The sequence below is a fragment of the Haplochromis burtoni genome, unplaced genomic scaffold (assembly GCF_018398535.1).
Source record: "Haplochromis burtoni strain Fernald_Lab_line unplaced genomic scaffold, NCSU_Asbu1 Contig_269, whole genome shotgun sequence".
Lineage (NCBI taxonomy): Eukaryota > Metazoa > Chordata > Actinopteri > Cichliformes > Cichlidae > Haplochromis > Haplochromis burtoni.
Window position 1 is genome coordinate 100,061 of NW_024582630.1, and position 18,988 is coordinate 119,048.

General features: G+C 38.9%; 2 protein-coding genes across 3 annotated transcripts in view; one reads left to right on the forward strand and one right to left on the reverse strand.

Annotated features, from left to right (window-relative positions):
* myom2a (myomesin 2a) overlaps positions 1-18,988 on the reverse strand; it is a 54,130-nt gene that overhangs the window by 32,352 nt on the left and 2,790 nt on the right. The window contains exon 2 of the mRNA XM_014339280.2: positions 16,307-16,456. The gene's annotated coding sequence lies outside the window, so the exon portion shown is untranslated. The remainder of the gene's footprint in view (positions 1-16,306; positions 16,457-18,988) is intronic.
* Positions 1,410-18,415, forward strand: LOC102301388 (hexokinase-1). Of its 2 annotated transcripts, XM_042227589.1 has the most exons (19): positions 1,410-1,899; positions 3,820-3,982; positions 6,746-6,894; positions 7,827-7,946; positions 8,221-8,316; positions 8,423-8,522; positions 8,968-9,151; positions 9,529-9,684; positions 9,776-10,009; positions 10,373-10,677; positions 11,723-11,871; positions 12,164-12,283; positions 12,514-12,609; positions 13,601-13,612; positions 14,227-14,326; positions 14,588-14,771; positions 14,998-15,153; positions 16,397-16,630; positions 17,422-18,415. In XM_042227589.1, the coding sequence occupies exons 1-19, from the start codon at positions 1,837-1,839 to the stop codon at positions 17,570-17,572; spliced, it is 2,772 nt and encodes a 923-aa protein (XP_042083523.1). In that variant the 5' UTR covers positions 1,410-1,836; the 3' UTR covers positions 17,573-18,415. The 2 variants fall into 2 exon arrangements, with proteins under 2 accessions (XP_042083523.1, XP_005940036.1); XM_005939974.3 differs by lacking the exon at positions 13,601-13,612 and having other exon boundaries at positions 1,415-1,899.

Sequence of the window (18,988 nt, forward strand, 5' to 3'; positions counted from 1 at the left end):
TTGTGTGCCTTTACAAACAACAAGCACATATATACTGCAGCAGATTGAAAATGGATTCGTGGATGAATGATGAACTCTCAACTTCAGTAACAGCAAAGTTTAAGTATACCGATAAACATATCAAGCATAACATATTAAAAGGGTCGCGTATTGAGGAAAATACTTAAATGAGAAAAAATGAGTCCTTAATATTCAAATAAACATGTGGTTACATAAAGAAACTGTAAACAATTTAAAAAAAAAGAAGTCCTGCTTAAGCATGCGTTACTTCATTATAAAGAGCACAACATTTAGGTCACCAGGAAAGGTCACCCTGAAGCAGCCATGACACCAGGCCGGATAGTCTTCCTCAGAGGGGAGTGAATGAATATTAAGCCCTCCCCCTTTTTCCTCTCTCCTTTCTGAGCTTCTGTTTCACAGTGGGGAAAGGCGGCACCGGGAAACCATTCTTTAGGTTGCAGGCTGCTAAAGATGGAACACAAGAGGAGGGGGACTGTGTGTACACTAGAGGAAAATCAAAGAGGGAAGTCCTAAATCACAATGGTTAAGGGGGGGGGGGGGATATAATAAAGACGTCACAAGCTTTAGGCGTCACTGAGTCAGGAGACATGGTTCATTTTACGCAGAGCGTGGTGACGTAATAGAGCCACAGGGGGCAGAGGAGCTGTCCCTGACTATGTATAGCAATGCTGAAGCCTCATCAGCAGTCAAAGAGGGGTGGGGGCTCGAAACATGTGCTGGCTATAGCTAAAGACACATTTTAAGCCCATGTAAGAATAGATTTAAAAAAAAATATAAAACACATTTTCAAAATATCAATTAATGTGACTGCAACCTGCAAACAAATGTTTTTACTTCTTGTCTTTGGATGAGTCGTCCTGACTTTTTATATTCTTTGTTATTTTTTGTTTTTAGTTGTTGTTTTTTAATTAAAATCGCTGATTCGTGGATTTATAGGTACATAATGTGTGCAGGTTGCCTTCCATTAAGAAATGTCCTCTCAAGGTCAGGAATGACACTTAGCTTTAAAGCTATATCTCTAGCTTCTGTGTTGCAGTGGGTGGGGTGTGTGCTGCAGAGATAAGAAGCCATCAGTCACAAGTCTGACTCTCCAACGGTGCTGCTGCATGTGTGGAGCTATGAGAAGATGCTTGGATGTTGCAGCATGAATGTGATGTGCTTCAGGCTGCAGTTGGTGCTCAGTGTATTGCAGTAGTGACATCATCATGTGGCTGCCCTGCCTCTCTGCACGTCCACCTCCTGTAGCCGTGGAAACATGGAGACGTGCAAACTCGGGGAAGTCTATGGAGGAGAGTGGCCGGTTATCGTGCGTAAGCCGCTTCCTCATTCAGCTCACAACTCCCGTGCCCCCACTCCCATTTGCACTCCCCTGTTGCCCCCTCCTCCAGTTTGCTCCCCACTCTTTCCTTTGCTTCCATGTCCTGGGTTCAGCCAATGGGAGTGCTCAGTGGGGGCAGGGCAAAACAGAACCACCATTCCTGTGCTGAGCTGTTACATCTCCTCAGAGCTAACAGGGAGCTAGCAGCTCAGAGGGAGGAGGCACGGCCAAACCCAGCCTGTGTGTGTGTTTGTGTGTGTATGTGTGTGTGCCTGTCGCAGACTAGCAGGCAGGGCCGCTGCTGCACATTTGTTTCACCAGACTTTTTCCTTTTAACCTTGCCTTGACACAGTGCTCAGGCAAGGCCTGCTTCTGCTTCTACTTCAGGATAAAGCGGGATCAGCGTGAGGGGAAACTGAACAATCTTCTTTTCCCTTCTTCTTCACTGTCAAACCACCTCGTAGTAAGTGACAGCTCCCGAAGGACACGCAGACAGGATGATAGCGGCTCAGCTTCTGGCCTACTACTTCACCGAGTTGAAGGATGATCAACTCAAAAAGGTGAGCGACAGCAGCTTTAAACTGTTATGGTGGTCCTTTTATATTAGACTTCAGAGCTTTGTTATATCACAGCAGCCTAGCGTGTACCCACAGACACCGGCGAACAGTGGCTGCATGCTGGGATCGAATCTTTGGGGTTTATTGTGTTGGGAGAAGAGGATGCACCATTTGGGAGTTACGGGAGGAGAAAGCCAGCATGGTGTTTAATATTGATATGGTGCATTTTCAGTTTGTTAGCAGTATTTGACACAGATGTCCTTGAGCAGGGCTGTGGTCATTGATCGTGTGAAAGCTCCATCGCTGAGCTTTTCCGGAGCACTGGTTGCTATGGCATCTGAAGCAGACAGGTGTCTATGAGGGGTTGTTGGCAAAAGTCAAGATCTCCAAGATCCACGATTTTGTCCCCGACTGTCAGTGTCTTTCTTTTCCCAGTCATTCATTTTTACTGTTTCACAGATGTTCTATCCCATTGCACTGTTGCCTTCTTAATTTCATTCCTCTTTTAGTCCATCATGAAAACACATTTCAATTTTTTAGCAGCTCATAGACGTTGCCATCAGTGAAATCTGAGCCTGATTACAGCTTCTAGCTGCCCATATAAACGGACTCTGTGTTCACAGCGAATTCGTGACTGAACAAACTGGTAAGATATCCCCAGGGAATAGGGGATACGGGTGAGGGCAGTCAGTGTAAGTGGGGGTGGGGTCAAATACTCATGACGTCATGTGTGATATCACAGTGCAGTAGCAACACGTGCCACTGCTGAAGTAGGTTACTGGAACTACTGGGGTAAAAACAATCCTTGAAAGGATGAAAGCTCTTAAACCATGCACATCCTGCAGGGGACACCGACACTGTAACCATATCAAGATAAGGAGTCAAATTTAGTGGCAGCTAGATTTACTATCTGTTATCCAAGTGTTGTAGTAGCGGGGTAGCCTTAGTGTGTAGACCTTTGGTCTTACTAGTATTCTTTGATTAAGCATCAAAGGATCAGGCAAACAAACAAAATTTAATTTAAATCCGTAAGAATTCTGAAAAAGTTTGATACAAAAACATGACAAAAGAAGGCATCACACAGATGCAGTTAAATAACATAAGAAAGAGACTGATAATAGATGCCATATTATAATATAGTGTCAGGAAAACTAAGAGTGAATAACTATACGAATTAACTCCATTTACATACAACATTAAGAAGATTGGCCATGAAAAAAATCAGTATGTTACTTTATAAAGTATATATAGACAAACATCAAAGTTACTGTATTTTAAAAAAAGTTACAGACATGTTTCATTACTCTTGTAGACAAACTCTACAAATCAGGTGACATTTTGGAGAGGCTAATATTAATAATGTGACAGAGTAGCTTGATGGGTAACAAATGTGTGGACTGTCTCGTGGCACAGAGCAGGTTTCAGGCGTGCGGGGTGCCCCATGGCATGCACTGTGATTATATAACAATAACAAAAACTGTCCTCTGTAAATCCTCCCAACAAACATTTCATTCATTAGATGTGTTAACTGTGATGTAACCATATAATGTAGCTATTATTAAAAAATGTTTTGTTGATAATTTAATTGTATCAAAATGTTATGCTGACTAGTACATGGATTCAAGTGTCCAACTTCAGGCTCTTTGCCACAATTAGAGGTACTCCCTGGTTATTGATTTTTGCCCATGTCCTAGAACTCCTGCCATGCCGTTAACTAATTCAAATGACACAAACCCATTATAAAATCCATCCCAGGAAACCCCCATTGTTGTGTTTAAACCACGACAATACTAGTAGGCAGTGTTTACATGTGTTTAATTCATGTTAATTGATATGTGCTCAGGTTGCAAAATATTAGTGTCTCACAGATGTTTAGCAAGCATAAAACGTCCCTAACAACTTCTCTGTGCACCTATTCTTCAGATTGATAAGTACCTGTACTCCATGCGGTTCTCCGATGAGACGCTTAAGGACATCATGAACAGGTTCCGCAGGGAAATGGAGAATGGGCTTGAACGTGACACCAACCCCACTGCCACCGTGAAGATGCTGCCCACGTTCGTCAGGTCCATTCCTGATGGATCAGGTAGAGTGTGTACTAAGAGTCTCACAGAAATCACAGATTATTGAGAAAAGTGCTCTGATCAGCTCAAAAATATTCTCCTTAATTGTGTAAGTGCCCAACAGTGCCCCCAAATGCCCAAAGTCATTGGCAGTTCACTTAATGAGGTCAAACACATGGGTTTAAGCCTTTAAAGCTTAAAAATGCTTAAAAATTTGTAAAAATATTTTAACAATATAAAAAATATCACAAAGCTCAAAAATAATTCTGCATTTTAGAAGTCAAAATGGTTCAAAAATAAAGGAGCATTTCCACTATTATGCAGAAAAAGTAGCATCATTAATACCTCCTATTCACACACTGATGACAAAATTTCATCCATACTCGTTGAAGGATGTATTTGTTTCTGTCTGACTGTAAAGAATGTGCTGATGTTAAAATTGTCACATAAGCCTCTTTGTGTTTGTGCTCTGGGTTCAAGCTAAATAGATTACTATTGTTTTAGGCCTGAGGCCAAACAGTCCACACAGCCTCATCACTCAGTGTAACGTACAATCAGAAGAAAACCTCATAATGTTACATTTAACTTAACTGAAACAGAATCCTCATAGGCTCGTCTAATCCAATCATATCTTTGTGTCAAATATTTTTCTTTACTAGTCTGAGGACTGGCCTGTAACCAGCAAAAGGCCTTTAGTAAGACCATGCAACTAGTTTAAGATGTTACTGGGGCTATACTGATAAAATAATAGAGGAACAGAATGTATATTCAGGATACTTTGACAGTCAGATTATTACAGATGATAAAAGATCATTTACTGGGAAACAAACCTCAAAAAGTAGAATTGATGACTAAATATTTGAATGTCTTTCTGCTGTTTTTGGTTTTATTCTTGTATTCAAGTCGAAAAATGAGAAACAAAAATGCAGAAATATACTTCAGGTATATCTTAGTTTTCCCGCAGACTGATGTCAGAACAAGGCAGCCGGACATTCCTGCCTTCTCGCACTATATATAGCCTAGGGTTTCAACATGAGGTGACAGGGATGAAGCAAAGTGCGAAGTTGAAGCTATGGTGATGGCAAAAAAAATAAATAAATAAACATTTTAAATCCATATAATGACAGTAGTGACAAACATGTTGGCAAGGTTGGTTGTCATGATAAGAGGGATAAGTGAAAATTAATCCCATTCCTCTGTCTTGACTTTTTTCTCTGGAAAGAAAATTCACAAATGAACAGATCAGACTGTAATTTTTACTGTGTAATAAGATTAGACTTGGTGTTAAAGCTAATGAGAGATACAAATGTAGACAGACCAGCTTAGGGTCTTCATCCTAAATCTCACGGATTCTGTTTTCACTATCTTTTATTACTAAAACACATTTATGGAAATGGAATAATTAAAATGTATTTTAGAATCAAATGGCAGATAGAATCAAATAGAATCAAATCTCTCGAAAATAATAATAATTTAAAAACTGTAAACCATATTATGTTTCTTTTTTTTTGCCAGTACTACAGACACCAGCCATGCCACAGATAAAGCCTTCTTTTATCAGTGATTAGATTACAACACTAGTTTTGACGAGCTTAGTTAAGAATTTTTGCATTAATTAAACGAAACAGCATCAGCGCATTTGCATGCTAGCACTGAGAATATACAACGACATGGGTTATAAAACAGCAAATGCTCTGCGGCAAATCACTAACACTTGTATGTCCAGCCCAGACACACATCTCATTCCAGTCAGGTCAAGAGGATTAATAGCTCAAGGCAGCAAACATTACAGTCATGGCACGACTGAACAGTGTTTTGTTGGAGGGCAGCTGAACTTCTTTACTTAAAGGTTACAACTCTGATTCCAGCAATAGTAAATTTACATCCACATTTTCTGTTCTTATCCAGTGTCAGATTTCAAGAAGAATAAATTTATGTAATTACCTGTAATATTGCACATATAGGTCTGTGTATTCATTTCAGAACAAACTTCACATTTTTTAATCAGAGGGGCTATTTGTTGACATTATGCTTTTCTTTTCTTTCCTTTCTTTTTTTTATTTTATTCGGTGGGTTTCTTTACATATTTGATTCTAAGGACAGGCAGCATTCCAACCATAAGTAGGGAGTAAGGAAAATAAACCTGAGGATATGTTCCTTGTGTCTTTGTTGATAAATGTTGACATAGATCTTTGTACTTTTGGCCAAGAGGGGAGTATTATTCCAAACATTGTCTTTTGTTGATGCTACTACTAACAGCATGTGCTTTGTGGTGGATGCCTGTAAAGCTCCTTTTCTCTTTTAGTGACATGCCAAGCTTGGGAATACTGATGGCCTTAGAGAGAATTAGCAGTGACAGCTTTAATAAAGTATCAAACATTCATTAATTTCTAATCTGCCCTAAATTAAAATTAGGATATTATATTACATTTCTTAAAAAAGAAACACATTTTCACTCCCTTTGCTTGTAAAAACTGTCAAAAAACAAAATGCAAAACATAAATCTACCCAAAACTCACATTTGACCCTGGTAGCCCTAAGTACAGTCTTTGGGCTACCTATGAGTTGACTTCTGGTATTCAGGTATGATCCAAAATATACATAATATGGGGAAAATCTTCTGTTTTTTGTTGGGTGTGTGTGTGTGTGTGTGTGTGTGTGTGTGTGTGTGTGTGTGGAATACACCAGGGGGAGGACTAGTTGCAACTGTCTGTCATGAATTGCAATTGAAAAAAAATCACAAAACTCAAAAAGACTAATGTGTGACCACACTCTCAACCTGACAGAAAAGGGGGACTTCATAGCTCTGGACCTTGGAGGGTCGAACTTTCGGATCCTGCGTGTCAAAGTGACACAAGACAAGAAGCAACCAGTTCAGATGGAGAGCCAGATCTATGAGACCCCTGATGACATTACCCATGGGAGTGGGGCACAGGTAACCAAAAATATATTTCTACCATTTTTAAATGTACTAAACATTCTTGTTGTATTCTTCTTATTGAGCCATTCCTCTGTGAAAACATAGCTAAGAAGCAATCAGACATGTTGTTCTCATGCTGTAATCCTTGTCACACCGATGTATTGTAATCACACTTAATTAAGAATATTCAACATTACTGTCTACACACCACACAAAGCAGTTATAGTAAGGCCGACTCAACATTCAGTTTGTGTAAAATGATCTTTGTGACACTTGGGAATAATGAGAGCAACGTCAGAACCTACGCTGGCCTACACAGGACAGACAGCTGGCGGCCGTGTTGTAACATGATAACCAAAACATGAATGACTGTCTGCGGCGGTGTGATTGGTTTAGGCCATGACTTACACAGACAGAACAAGACAGATGCTGTTTAGTGAAATGCTGAACGGACAGCTGGTCAGAAGAAATGTAATGTGATATATCACAGGTTTGTTAACAAAGACGTGCATTTAGATTGTGACTTATTGTATAATATACAACTCTGTGAACAGTCTTCATTGGTGTGATTTTTTTTTTAAAACAATTTCATGCAAGCATACAATTAATCCAATGACTAAAAAGAAAAAAGAAAAAAAAAATAGTTTAAAAACATGCTAAGTCATGTCAATATGGGTAGATATCAGCTATCTTTCCAGGATCTCATGATGATTTCTAAAATATGCATGGTTTACAGAAAGGCTTTTAACTGTCTGCAGAATCTTTTATGTTCTTTACATATTTGTTGAAGCATTTTCTAAGTAAAGTTTCAGGGATATTTATGTAAACTGGAAATTGTACTTTAAGGATGCATTAACTTACAATGATAAAGAAAATGTTACATTTGCGCCAAAATGTAGTTACATCACCTTGAAATTCTTAAAAATGTCTTTTTTGTGTGTCTGCAGCTCTTTGACCATGTTGCAGATTGCCTCGGTGACTTCATGGAGAAACAAAAAATCAAGGATAAAAAACTTCCTGTGGGATTCACGTTCTCTTTCCCGTGTGCCCAAACCAAACTAGATGAGGTAAACACTTCCAGTTTAAAGGATAACTGTATCACTCACTGTGCTCATTAAACACGTCACCACTACAATCTCAACATGTGTGGCTTGTTTCTTTTGTTAATAGTTTTAGATCAATAGCTCAATAAAGCCCATAGAATGTAACAGTGTAAATTCATCAATGCATTATATTTTATTGTATGTATTGTATTTATATTAAAGTATCATAGCAATGGACATATATTTGAGATTGTCTTTGCCCGTCTTATAGTAAATTAAAGTTAGTCTTGTTTTTCAGGCTGTCTTACTAACATGGACAAAGAAGTTTAAAGCCAGTGGTGTAGAAGGCATGGACGTTGTGAAGCTTCTAAACAAAGCTATCAAGAAACGAGGGGTAGGTTTTTGTCTGTGGATTTCATTTGCAAACATAGATAAGACATCTGCCAGGTGGCTCTTTTTTTCCATTTTGTTTTGAGTTAAACATAACCTTGTTTTCCCAGGACTACCAAGCAGACATCATGGCAGTGGTGAATGACACCACTGGCACTATGATGACTTGTGGATTTGACGATCAGCGCTGTGAAGTGGGAATCATTATAGGTAAAAACGGATTTTTACCAGTGCATTAGGCAAATACAAATGCCTGAGCCAATGACACTTTTAAAGTAGGGGGAAAAACATCTTGCATTTCACATGATTTGATATGCCCCTTTTAAACAAATAGATCCTTTCCCCAGGCTTTGGAAAAGGTATTTAGCACCTTAAAGCCAACAGGTTTTAGTAACCAAGTGTACTTTATCAGTACTTCAAACCATCCCAGGATGTTGAGAATACATTTTTATATTAAAGTTCTAACCCAGAAGGGCAAAAATCAAGCAAAAATAATGTCTCTCGTCCAAGCTTGGGCAAAAATCACACGAGGTCCTGAGCACTGTACAGAAGCATGTACACAGTTCTACATGTGGGGGCACCAAATAAGCTAAAAAGCACACTGCATTCTGCTTTGAAGTGAAATAAGAGTTATGTCAGTTGTGCATCCTTTCAGGAACGGGAACAAATGCCTGCTACATGGAGGAACTGCGTCACATTGACCTGGTGGAAGGAGATGAAGGCCGGATGTGCATCAACACTGAATGGGGTGCTTTTGGGGATAATGGGTCCCTAGAGGACATCCGCACAGAGTTTGACCGTGAGATTGACAGAGGATCGATCAACCCAGGAAAACAATTGTAAGATTCCTTTCTTTTTTTTTTAAACTAAAGAAGGTTTTGAAAGTTTAAATATCTTTCAGTAAGTTTACTTACTGTAGACCACGATAAGTACAATGCAAGTTAGTTTTTTAAGTTGTGCAGCCAAACAGTAAACGAACTGCATATAATACACAAAAGTATACCAGTATGCTTAACTTCTTTGGGACTAGTTCTCTTTGTTGTTACACATTGTGAAGTTACTGTACACACACCACTATAGATAAAATATAGCTTTGTCCCTTAAGATTACAGTTGAAAAAAAGCATTCTAGTCTGCAGTGGACTGTAATTTCGATGAATAGAAATTGTAGCTGTGATACCTTATATGAAAACACTGTTGTGTTTCTTTCTGATTAGGTTTGAAAAGATGGCCAGTGGCATGTACATGGGAGAACTGGTACGTCTCATCCTGGTCAAGATGGCCAAAGAGGGGCTGCTGTTTGAGGGACGAATAACCCCCGAGCTCCTGACGAGAGGAAAGATTGAGACGAAACATGTATCTGCAATTGAAAAGTGAGACATGAAGGAATAAAATAGTTTTTCCACTTCCATTTTTCAACAGAAGAGTTAAGACCTTTTTAATGTTCAATACTTGTAATTTTAGGACTAAGGAAGGACTGAAGAAGTGCATGGAAATCCTGACAAGGCTTGGAGTGGAGCCCTCAGATGAAGACTGTCTGGCTGTGCAGCACGTGTGCACCATCGTATCCTTCCGCTCAGCTAATCTAATATCTGCAACTCTGGGAGCCATTCTTTGTCGCCTAAAAGAGAATAAAGGAGTTGTGCGGCTTCGTACCACTGTCGGCATTGATGGATCCCTGTACAAGATGCACCCTCAGTGAGTAGGCCATAAAATGGGGACTAAAGGGCGCTTTCCAGAGACGCACATTTAGTTTGGATATTATGCACTCCAAAAAGACCTATGCAGCATAGAAAGGATGTACGCCAGATAATTCTTTGAGTGGCTTCAGATTCAGTCCTAAATGAAAAACTCCAGGTTTTGGTCTGTGTGGAAGTTCAGATCTGCTGCATTGTGAATTCCTAAAATCCTAAGTCACAGTTATCCTGTAATTGTGTAGTGTTTTATATATTTCTGCAGCCTGAATACATAATTCTGATGAAAAATAGATTTTGACACATTCTAATACTCGCTTGAAGACTCTGTTTTTCCTCACGAGGAATTCTTTTGCTCTCTGAACAGATATGCCCGTCGTCTGCACAAAACTGTGCGTCGCTTAGTCCCAGACTCAGATGTCCGTTTCCTGCTGTCCGAAAGCGGGAGTGGGAAAGGAGCAGCCATGGTGACAGCAGTGGCATACCGTTTAACCGAGCAGGCGCGCCACATTCAGCAGACTTTGGCAGAATTCCGGTTGAGCAAAAATCAGTTGTTAGAGGTAAAGAAAAGGATGAAGGTGGAGATTGAAAGAGGCCTGAAGAAGGACAGCCACAAGGACGCTACAGTCAAAATGTTGCCCACCTTTGTTCGAAGCACACCGGACGGAACAGGTAATTAAAATGAGACATACATAGATTCGTTTTTTTGTTAGCTCAGGTCCAAGTCAAACATTCACGCCTGTCTATGTCATATATGAAGGCCAAAGGAAAGTAATGCAGATGGAAATATCAATATCCTTTGATACTAAAGTGTTTTGTGTGGTCTATAGTGAAACCATGTGTTATACTCGGGAGTGTATTACCTATAATAAGGCCACCATTGCATCAGGTAAAATTATTACGTGCTTGTAAAATACAATATCAGTGTTTGGTGAAACAAACAGTTGAATTATTTACCACAATAAAAACAGCATTATCAATAATTAAAGCGAGTCTATATGTCATCTCAAAGTAACTACTAAACTACATAATGTATCATGAAACAATCAGTCACTATATGTTTGGTTTTTGGTAATAATGAAAGCAGCACTTGTGCTAACACAAAAAGCTCGAGTAAAGTTCATGGCACAAGGAGTCAAACAACAGGCTTCAGATATTTAAAAACCCAACAGCTGGACATGTTTACCCAGCACAAGCACTGCTTTTAATTATGTATCTACTTAGGTAGTGTATGAGGTGGACTTTATGGATCTGCATGAAAGGATTTTCACAATCCAATAACCAGTAACAGTACAAATGGTCAGTTTATGCTGACTGAAGACACAGCTGACGTTTCCTAGATCTATGTGTTTCTTTCAAAAGGTTTTCTGAAAATAGGTGAATTACCAGACACAGAAGCACACGCGAGTAAACGTTGGCCTCACCTTGATAAACTAGCACTACTTATCTGTGATGCCTAATGGCAATTAATACATGAAGGTTAACATTTAGACAAATACTTTAAGATTTAAAAGCCAATAATTCTGTGCCTTATATTTTGTCCCTAATTCTCTGATCCTGGCAGTCAAATATAATTGCTATTTTCAAGTTTTTTAACCATAGAGAGAACAATATTTATTCTAAATTATAACCAGTACAACAGATAAAACTTATTCAGTGGTTGTAGAAATATGTTTTGTGCCTTCTCATGCTCATTTCTTTGGCTTTTTTTTAACAGAAAATGGTGATTTCCTTGCTCTGGACCTTGGAGGAACGAACTTCCGCGTGCTTCTAGTCAAAATTCGCAGTGGGAAAAGACGATCAGTGGAGATGCATAACAAAATCTATGCCATTCCCATAGAAGTCATGCAGGGCACAGGGGAAGAGGTACTGATTAGTTTTGCGTATTTGTTGCAGGAAACAGGAACAATAATCATGTTTAAATAATTCTCAGTCTTTAAAAACTGCTTATTCCATGAAAACAGATTAAACATTTATAGCAATTTCTTCTCTTTTCCATCTTAATTTCTAGCTACAACAAAATACATTTGAAACATGCAACTATCCAAATCCAAACCTGCATTGGTGCCATAAAGAATCTTTGTAACTCGCATGATAAAAAACACCAAAAGCCATTAGCAGTCCTGACCTTTTCTTTCTATATGATGTCTCTTTCCAGCTTTTTGATCACATTGTGCACTGCATCTCTGATTTCCTGGACTACATGGGAATGAAAAGTGCTCGACTCCCACTGGGTTTCACTTTTTCGTTCCCCTGCCATCAGACCAGCCTGGATGCAGTATGTTCCCTTTTTCCTCAAAGCAAAAACTTTACGTTGCTTTCAATCCAGCTACAACCAAATTACCAAGAAGGCAAAGCATAATGTACAATGTAACGTACACACGTAATGGACACATACTTGGTTAATAAGTCGTTATTCTGTCATGTTTAGAGAATTGTGAAATGTTATTCAGTCAAATTAAACATTATTATAATTGAAATCATTACTTATTGTTTTGTTATCTTCAGGGCATCCTTGTAACATGGACCAAAGGCTTCAAGGCCACAGACTGTGAGGGTGAAGATGTAGTGGAGCTTCTTCGGGAAGCAATCAAAAGGAAAGAGGTAATCACAGACCAGTTTAGTCACAACAACACGAACACTAGTTAATCCACTGGATTTGACAGAAAGCCCAAAGATGCCATTATTGTGAAAAGTTTGTTACTAAAAAATATGCATCATTTAGTCAAAATATACCCTAAAAAACATAAAACCTAAAATACCCTAAAACCAGTAAAATGGTTTCATTCAGTATTGTTAAAATGATCCCAAATTTAATAGACATAAGTGTATATTTTATACCTCTGACTGCTGCTTGGTTATTGTTACAAAGAACAGCAAAACAATAGTCTTTGTATGGGATATTTGGTGAGATAAAAAAGGCTTTGTGTAAGCTGCACCTTTGCATCCTGTATAATGTAGGCACAGTTTGTCCCTCATATTGTTGCTTCTTTAAAAGTGCTGTCCAGGTTCTGACTGACAGCACTCTGAGCAAATAAATGCTTGCCTTCAATGAGCCCCTCAAAGCAGTGTCTTTTAAATAATGAAATTCAGCTATTTTAGAGCTTAACTGTTTTTTTTTTTTTTATATTCACTTATCTACCCACTATTTAGAGAACTTTTGTTATTTTGGTCGTTTAAAATCTCATAATTTAAACTTTGTTTCATAAAAACATTACAGAATAAGGAAGGGAAAGAATCTGGATATGTAACCTATCGGACCACCTCATTAAAAACCTTATAGTAAATCCTTAGTAGTAAAGAAGATTGCACATCATATATTCACTCACCAACCACGTCACATGACCACATAGCTGCTAATCCCAGCATATAGGCATCTTTGCTGTGAACTGCAATTTTGCAGTTTCAGCATAAACGCACTTAACCCCACCTCGTACTGTATAAACCTACAACAGAACAACAAATATGACTAATTACTCTCTCTAATAAATGACATTTTTATGAATACAGTTGAGTGTCACTGTTATATCTAGAAAATTCCTAATATCCACATGTTGCCACTTTTCGGTTTCACATATTAATTTTATTTTTTTAGATGGAGAATCCAGTAAGTATTAACCAAAGGTAAATCATTAACTAACAGGTAAAGCGGTACGAGCCTGGACCTGTTTACTGTCCTTATAGCATGCAATAACACCCAGAAGACATGCAGCTAAGAGCAGAGGTCTGGCAGAGCTCCTGAACCTTACAGCTCTTTGAAACTGCTTGTGTAGTTTGTTGTTTCGCCTGTCTAGGAGTGTGGGTGAACCGCATTGTGCTCAGTGTGGCATTTAAGATGTTGCCAGGTGTGATATTGATTCATCTGTCAAAACAACCATCCAGCAATGTTTAGTGAAAAACATGGACTTAACGTTGCTTTAACATCATCTTGGAAAAGTCTTAAGCAACAGCAACTACCTGCTATTCTTTAGACTGCAGGGAAAAAAAACCAATATGGCTATTAAAATAAGTAACCGGATGTAAACACTTCAGTATCATGAGTATGTGAATTAAAAATGTAATGAATATATTCTGGACACGACTGCTTTTTTGCACGACTGATTTTTTGAATTGAAATTTGTCTATAACATGGAAAGCATACACAAGTTCTTACTGCATTATACGTGCATGTAATATTGTTGTACTTTGATGTGTAAACAATAATTCTTGTGATGTTTGTAGGAGTTTGAGCTGGATGTGGTAGCCATAGTGAATGACACAGTGGGGACGATGATGACCTGTGCATATGAGGAGCCCACATGTGAGGTGGGACTGATCGCAGGTGAGTGACACACAACCTATAACAAAAATATTTTTTCTACAATTATCTTGCAAGGTGTATGTATGAAAGATGTAAGTAAATATTCATACAACAAAATGATATGTTTATGTATTTATTTTATTAAGCAAAACTACTTTTGTGTTATTTTGCACCTTAGCCCAATACTAATCTACAGTTAGAAAGGATTTGTTTTTTCAAAAACAAAAAAGAAATTTGGTAGTTCTTTTCAGATGTAACAGCCCTGGCTGTGTATACACTCAGGAACGGGCAGCAATGCTTGTTATATGGAAGAAATGAAGAACATTGAGATAGTGCCGGGTACCGAGGGTCGGATGTGTGTCAATATGGAGTGGGGGGCATTTGGAGACAATGGCTGTCTGGATGACATCAGGACAACATACGACCAGGCAGTGGATGAGAACTCACTCAACGAAGGCAAACAAAGGTTAGGATGCAGCTAGTACCCAACTATTTCACAAATAACAAAATAGCAACACCTGCCACAGTGCTATACTCTCCCCTCAACATCTTGGCCTGTTCAGTAATACTGGATCAAAGAGCAAACAGAAAAATATATTTAAAGGGAAAAAAAGAAAACAAATGGTATCTCTAGTTAAGAGAGCATCTTTACAGCTTACTGACACAGCTGTGTTAATTCTTTTGCATCACAGATATGAGAAGATGTGCAGTGGAATGTATCTTGGTGAGATTGTACGGCAGATTTTGATTGATCTGACCAAGCGTGGCTTCCTGTTCCGGGGACAAATCTCAGAGACACTTAAGACCAGGGGCATCTTTGAGACAAAGTTTCTGTCACAGATAGAAAGGTGAGTGAATCATTTCACACTAACATTTTTTTTTTTTTGCAATTATTGGTTAGGGCTGTTTTAATGCTATCAAACAATCATTATATACAAACTGTTTATCCAGGAGCAGACATTACAGAATTGTGGCGTCTACAAAATAGTCTGTCCTATTTAAAGGTAAAATTCACCCCAACTATGTTTTTGAGCATTCAATTCAAACAACATTCAATTTCTTCAATTAGAAGATAAAGAGCACATAAGTTGTGGTTACAGTCTTCAACCACTGCCGGTTTGGACTGATTTTCAACATTAGAGGGATCAGTTGCTTAAATAAAAAAAAGATCAGTTTCTTCTCTCATAAAACTGTTACTGAATGCTGCCACCTGTTATGCTCTAGGTGATCTATGCTATGACATGGATATTCTGACAAATGTGTAAAGTTTACAAAGTTGCGCACAGATGTCAAGCCAGGAGACAGAAAAGTGAATTCGGTACATTTACCACTCTTATCAAACATCACAAGTTAATTCAAATAAAAGTTTAGCACCAGAAGTATTTTGTATTTAATAACTACAAAAGTATAAAATTAAATTATATAACTTCTATAACTTTACACAGAACACTGTTTGCTTTATACACCTCCTAGCAGGCATAGGCTTCCACTGACTTTTACAGAATGTTATATATTATCTATCTTATGAATTTAGAACATCAGAATATCAGAAACAGCTAATAGCACATAAGAAGTAGTCTATAATCCACCTCAGACAAAAAATGCACTTAGTTTTTCCGCTACAATATTATTGTGTAGGACAGTTTTTAATATTCTGCCCCTACAGAATACCTGCATAACCATACAGAGGTTAAAAAAGTCATTTGTCTGATGCAGACTAATTTTCATACTGTAGCAAAATAAATGAAAACTGAAGTTAAGAAGTAAATGGTGAATACCAGAAAGCTAGAAAGAGTTAGTAGTACTGTAAAGTATCTGTGTTTATATAAAGCCTGTGGCTTAAACATGCAAAATGCTGGGAAATTAATAGTATACCAGCATGAAAACATGGGATTAAGCTAAAGTATTCAGCAAAAAGCAGTTTTTAATGAGTCACCACACCTAGGAATGATAAAGGAAGGGGGATGTGAGCACTTGAGCTTATGTGCTGTTTAAGCCTACCTTAGTCTCTGGGAACAGCTGTGAGGTATCCAATGACTCTCCTGCTGTTGGCTGACCTCTGACTCTTCCCCCTCCCACCTCTCTCCACAGCGATCGTCTGGCCTTGCTGCAGGTCAGAGCGATCCTGCAGCAGCTGGGGCTCGACAGCACCTGTGATGACAGTATTATCGTCAAGGAGGTGTGTGGCACAGTGTCCCGCCGAGCAGCTCAACTGTGCGGAGCTGGAATGGCTGCAGTGGTGGACAAGATCCGTGAGAACAGAAGACTGGACCACCTGGATGTTACAGTGGGCGTGGATGGCACACTCTACAAGCTGCACCCACAGTAAGAGCTGGGATAGGAACACAATAGAGGGCATGTTTGTGTGAAAGGAGACCCGTTCATTTTAAAATGTTACTGTATTTCATCAGTCTGCAAAGAATTACCCAAGATTACCAAACTCACTGGCCTTACAGTAGCACTGAATTATTTATTCAGTCACTAGGATGGAAAAACATTCAAAAAGTGCTGAAGGACCTATATTCAACAAATATACTGGTCTTTTTTGACATTAAATAATGCATGTTAGACATTAAAAAGATAAAGCAAATTGTACGTTTGCAGATGTCCAGAATAAAAACAGCAGAAACTGTAATAAACATATTACAACCCATAAATAGCCAAGTATTAGTATGTTATAAATCAACTAAATGTACAATCTGTCTACATTTCTTAGCCTTAAAACACTTTGATCTGCTACCACTTGTGATTCTTTGTGAGGACAAATTACAACTATACCAGTTTTTTATATAAAAGATTATTTTCTGAAAAAGTACCTCAAGGCTAACATCTTCATTTGGTTGTTTGTCGAGGGGACTACTGATGGACTCTTGTAACTGGGGTTACAAATTAGGAGATAACTGCACCAATAATAATCCAGAGGACCTCTTTTACCTCCAAGTCCACACCCTCTCGATAGGCCCGAATGAACCTCCTCACACAACTCTGTGCTGCTTCTAGTTGTAAAGTTTGAATAATATGTATGTCTGTCACCTATGCTGGAAAGCAACTGTCATTTCAAGTTCAGTAGCAAGCTGCCTCATAACCACAGTTTCCTCTTGCTCTCTTTTCTTCAGTTTTTCTCGGATCTTCCAACAAACTGTGAAGGAACTCGCCCCCAAATGTGATGTCAACTTCCTGCTGTCTGAGGACGGCAGCGGTAAGGGAGCTGCCCTCATCACTGCTGTGGGCTGCCGCCAGAGGGAGCTGGATGCCCAGCAACACTGAGCAGCTCTGTCCCAATTGTCCACAAGAACTACCTGCTGCTCCACCATGACCTTCACGCACCGCACAGCCTACATCCATTTCCCCTTGGCAGCCGTGACTCCACCTGTGCCCAACTTGGTCCACCTACAGCCAGAGAGATATACTGCATGCAGAGAATTAAAACTCAGTATCTAAATATTTATTTATACTGCACCAGATGGTTTATTATTTCCGTGTTTGTACATTTTCCTCAATAGGTTGTCAATAACCTGACAAATCTAAACTCCCTTAGGTGTGCAATATTTGTGTACTACTAGTTTTATTTTTATATGAAGCCAGATATATAATTGTATTTATATAGCTCGGGCCAATTTGAATCCCAGAGGTCATCAAGATTTTTGCACCATAGACACAAGTAAATGTCTGCACTTTTTATATGAAAGTTACAGCAGCAACACATCAATGTAACTTCCCATATGAAGGACCTTCTTGAAGCTGAATGAAGCCGATTGTTTTTACAGGCTCCTTTGGTTGAGAAAAACCAGTTCCAAAAGGGCTCGTTGCAAAGGTTTGAATGCAAGAGTCACGGCTGTTAAAATCTCCCTCATTTTGTGTGCTACATGCTCACACAACGTGTTTGTCTACTAACCCCTTTCTGTGTAACTGTCAGTGTAATTCACATATTCAAATATTCCTGCATCACCATACCATTATTCCTCAAGAGTGGACAAGGTAGAAAAATCCCCAGAGAAGTGTTAGCCCATCCTATTGCTATTCGTAAACTATTAAACTTTTGGTGTTGTGATTTATACCACTTCTACTCATTGTATGTGCAAACAATAAATGTTTATTGGGCCCCAAGAAGAGTGGACATAATGAGCGCTTTTGTGTGTATTTGTAGCTGAGTGTCAGTGTGTCTTACTGTATGACCTGTAGCTTCAATGTCCAAAGCTCTATGGAGACTGCATGCCTTACATCAACACAAAGGAGGTTACCGGATCATTTTCTTTCTTTTGCTCTATTTTTTTTTAACATCATTATAGATTTGTGATCGACACAGTAAAAAGCAAATTCATTAAATTATATTTTGTTGTGGAGTAAAACCTGTGTCTCATTCTTTAGCTGTCAAGCGGGGCAGAACTGGAAATGCAGATGGTGAAGTTGGTAACAAGCTGACACATAAAAAGTGCATTAAGTGCACCATTCATCTGATACAAAGGAAGGGCTGTGCCAGTGCCATAGCTTGGTAATTATCAACTATCTTGACTAGATAGTTGACTAGACACTTCAAATCCTGTCTCCCCCCCACCCTGGACCCCCACCAATTCGCATACCGCCAGAACAGGAGCACAGAGGATGCAGTCTCCATCGCACTGCACTCTGTCCTCTCACACCTGGACAACAACAACACCTACGCCAGAATGCTGTTTATAGACT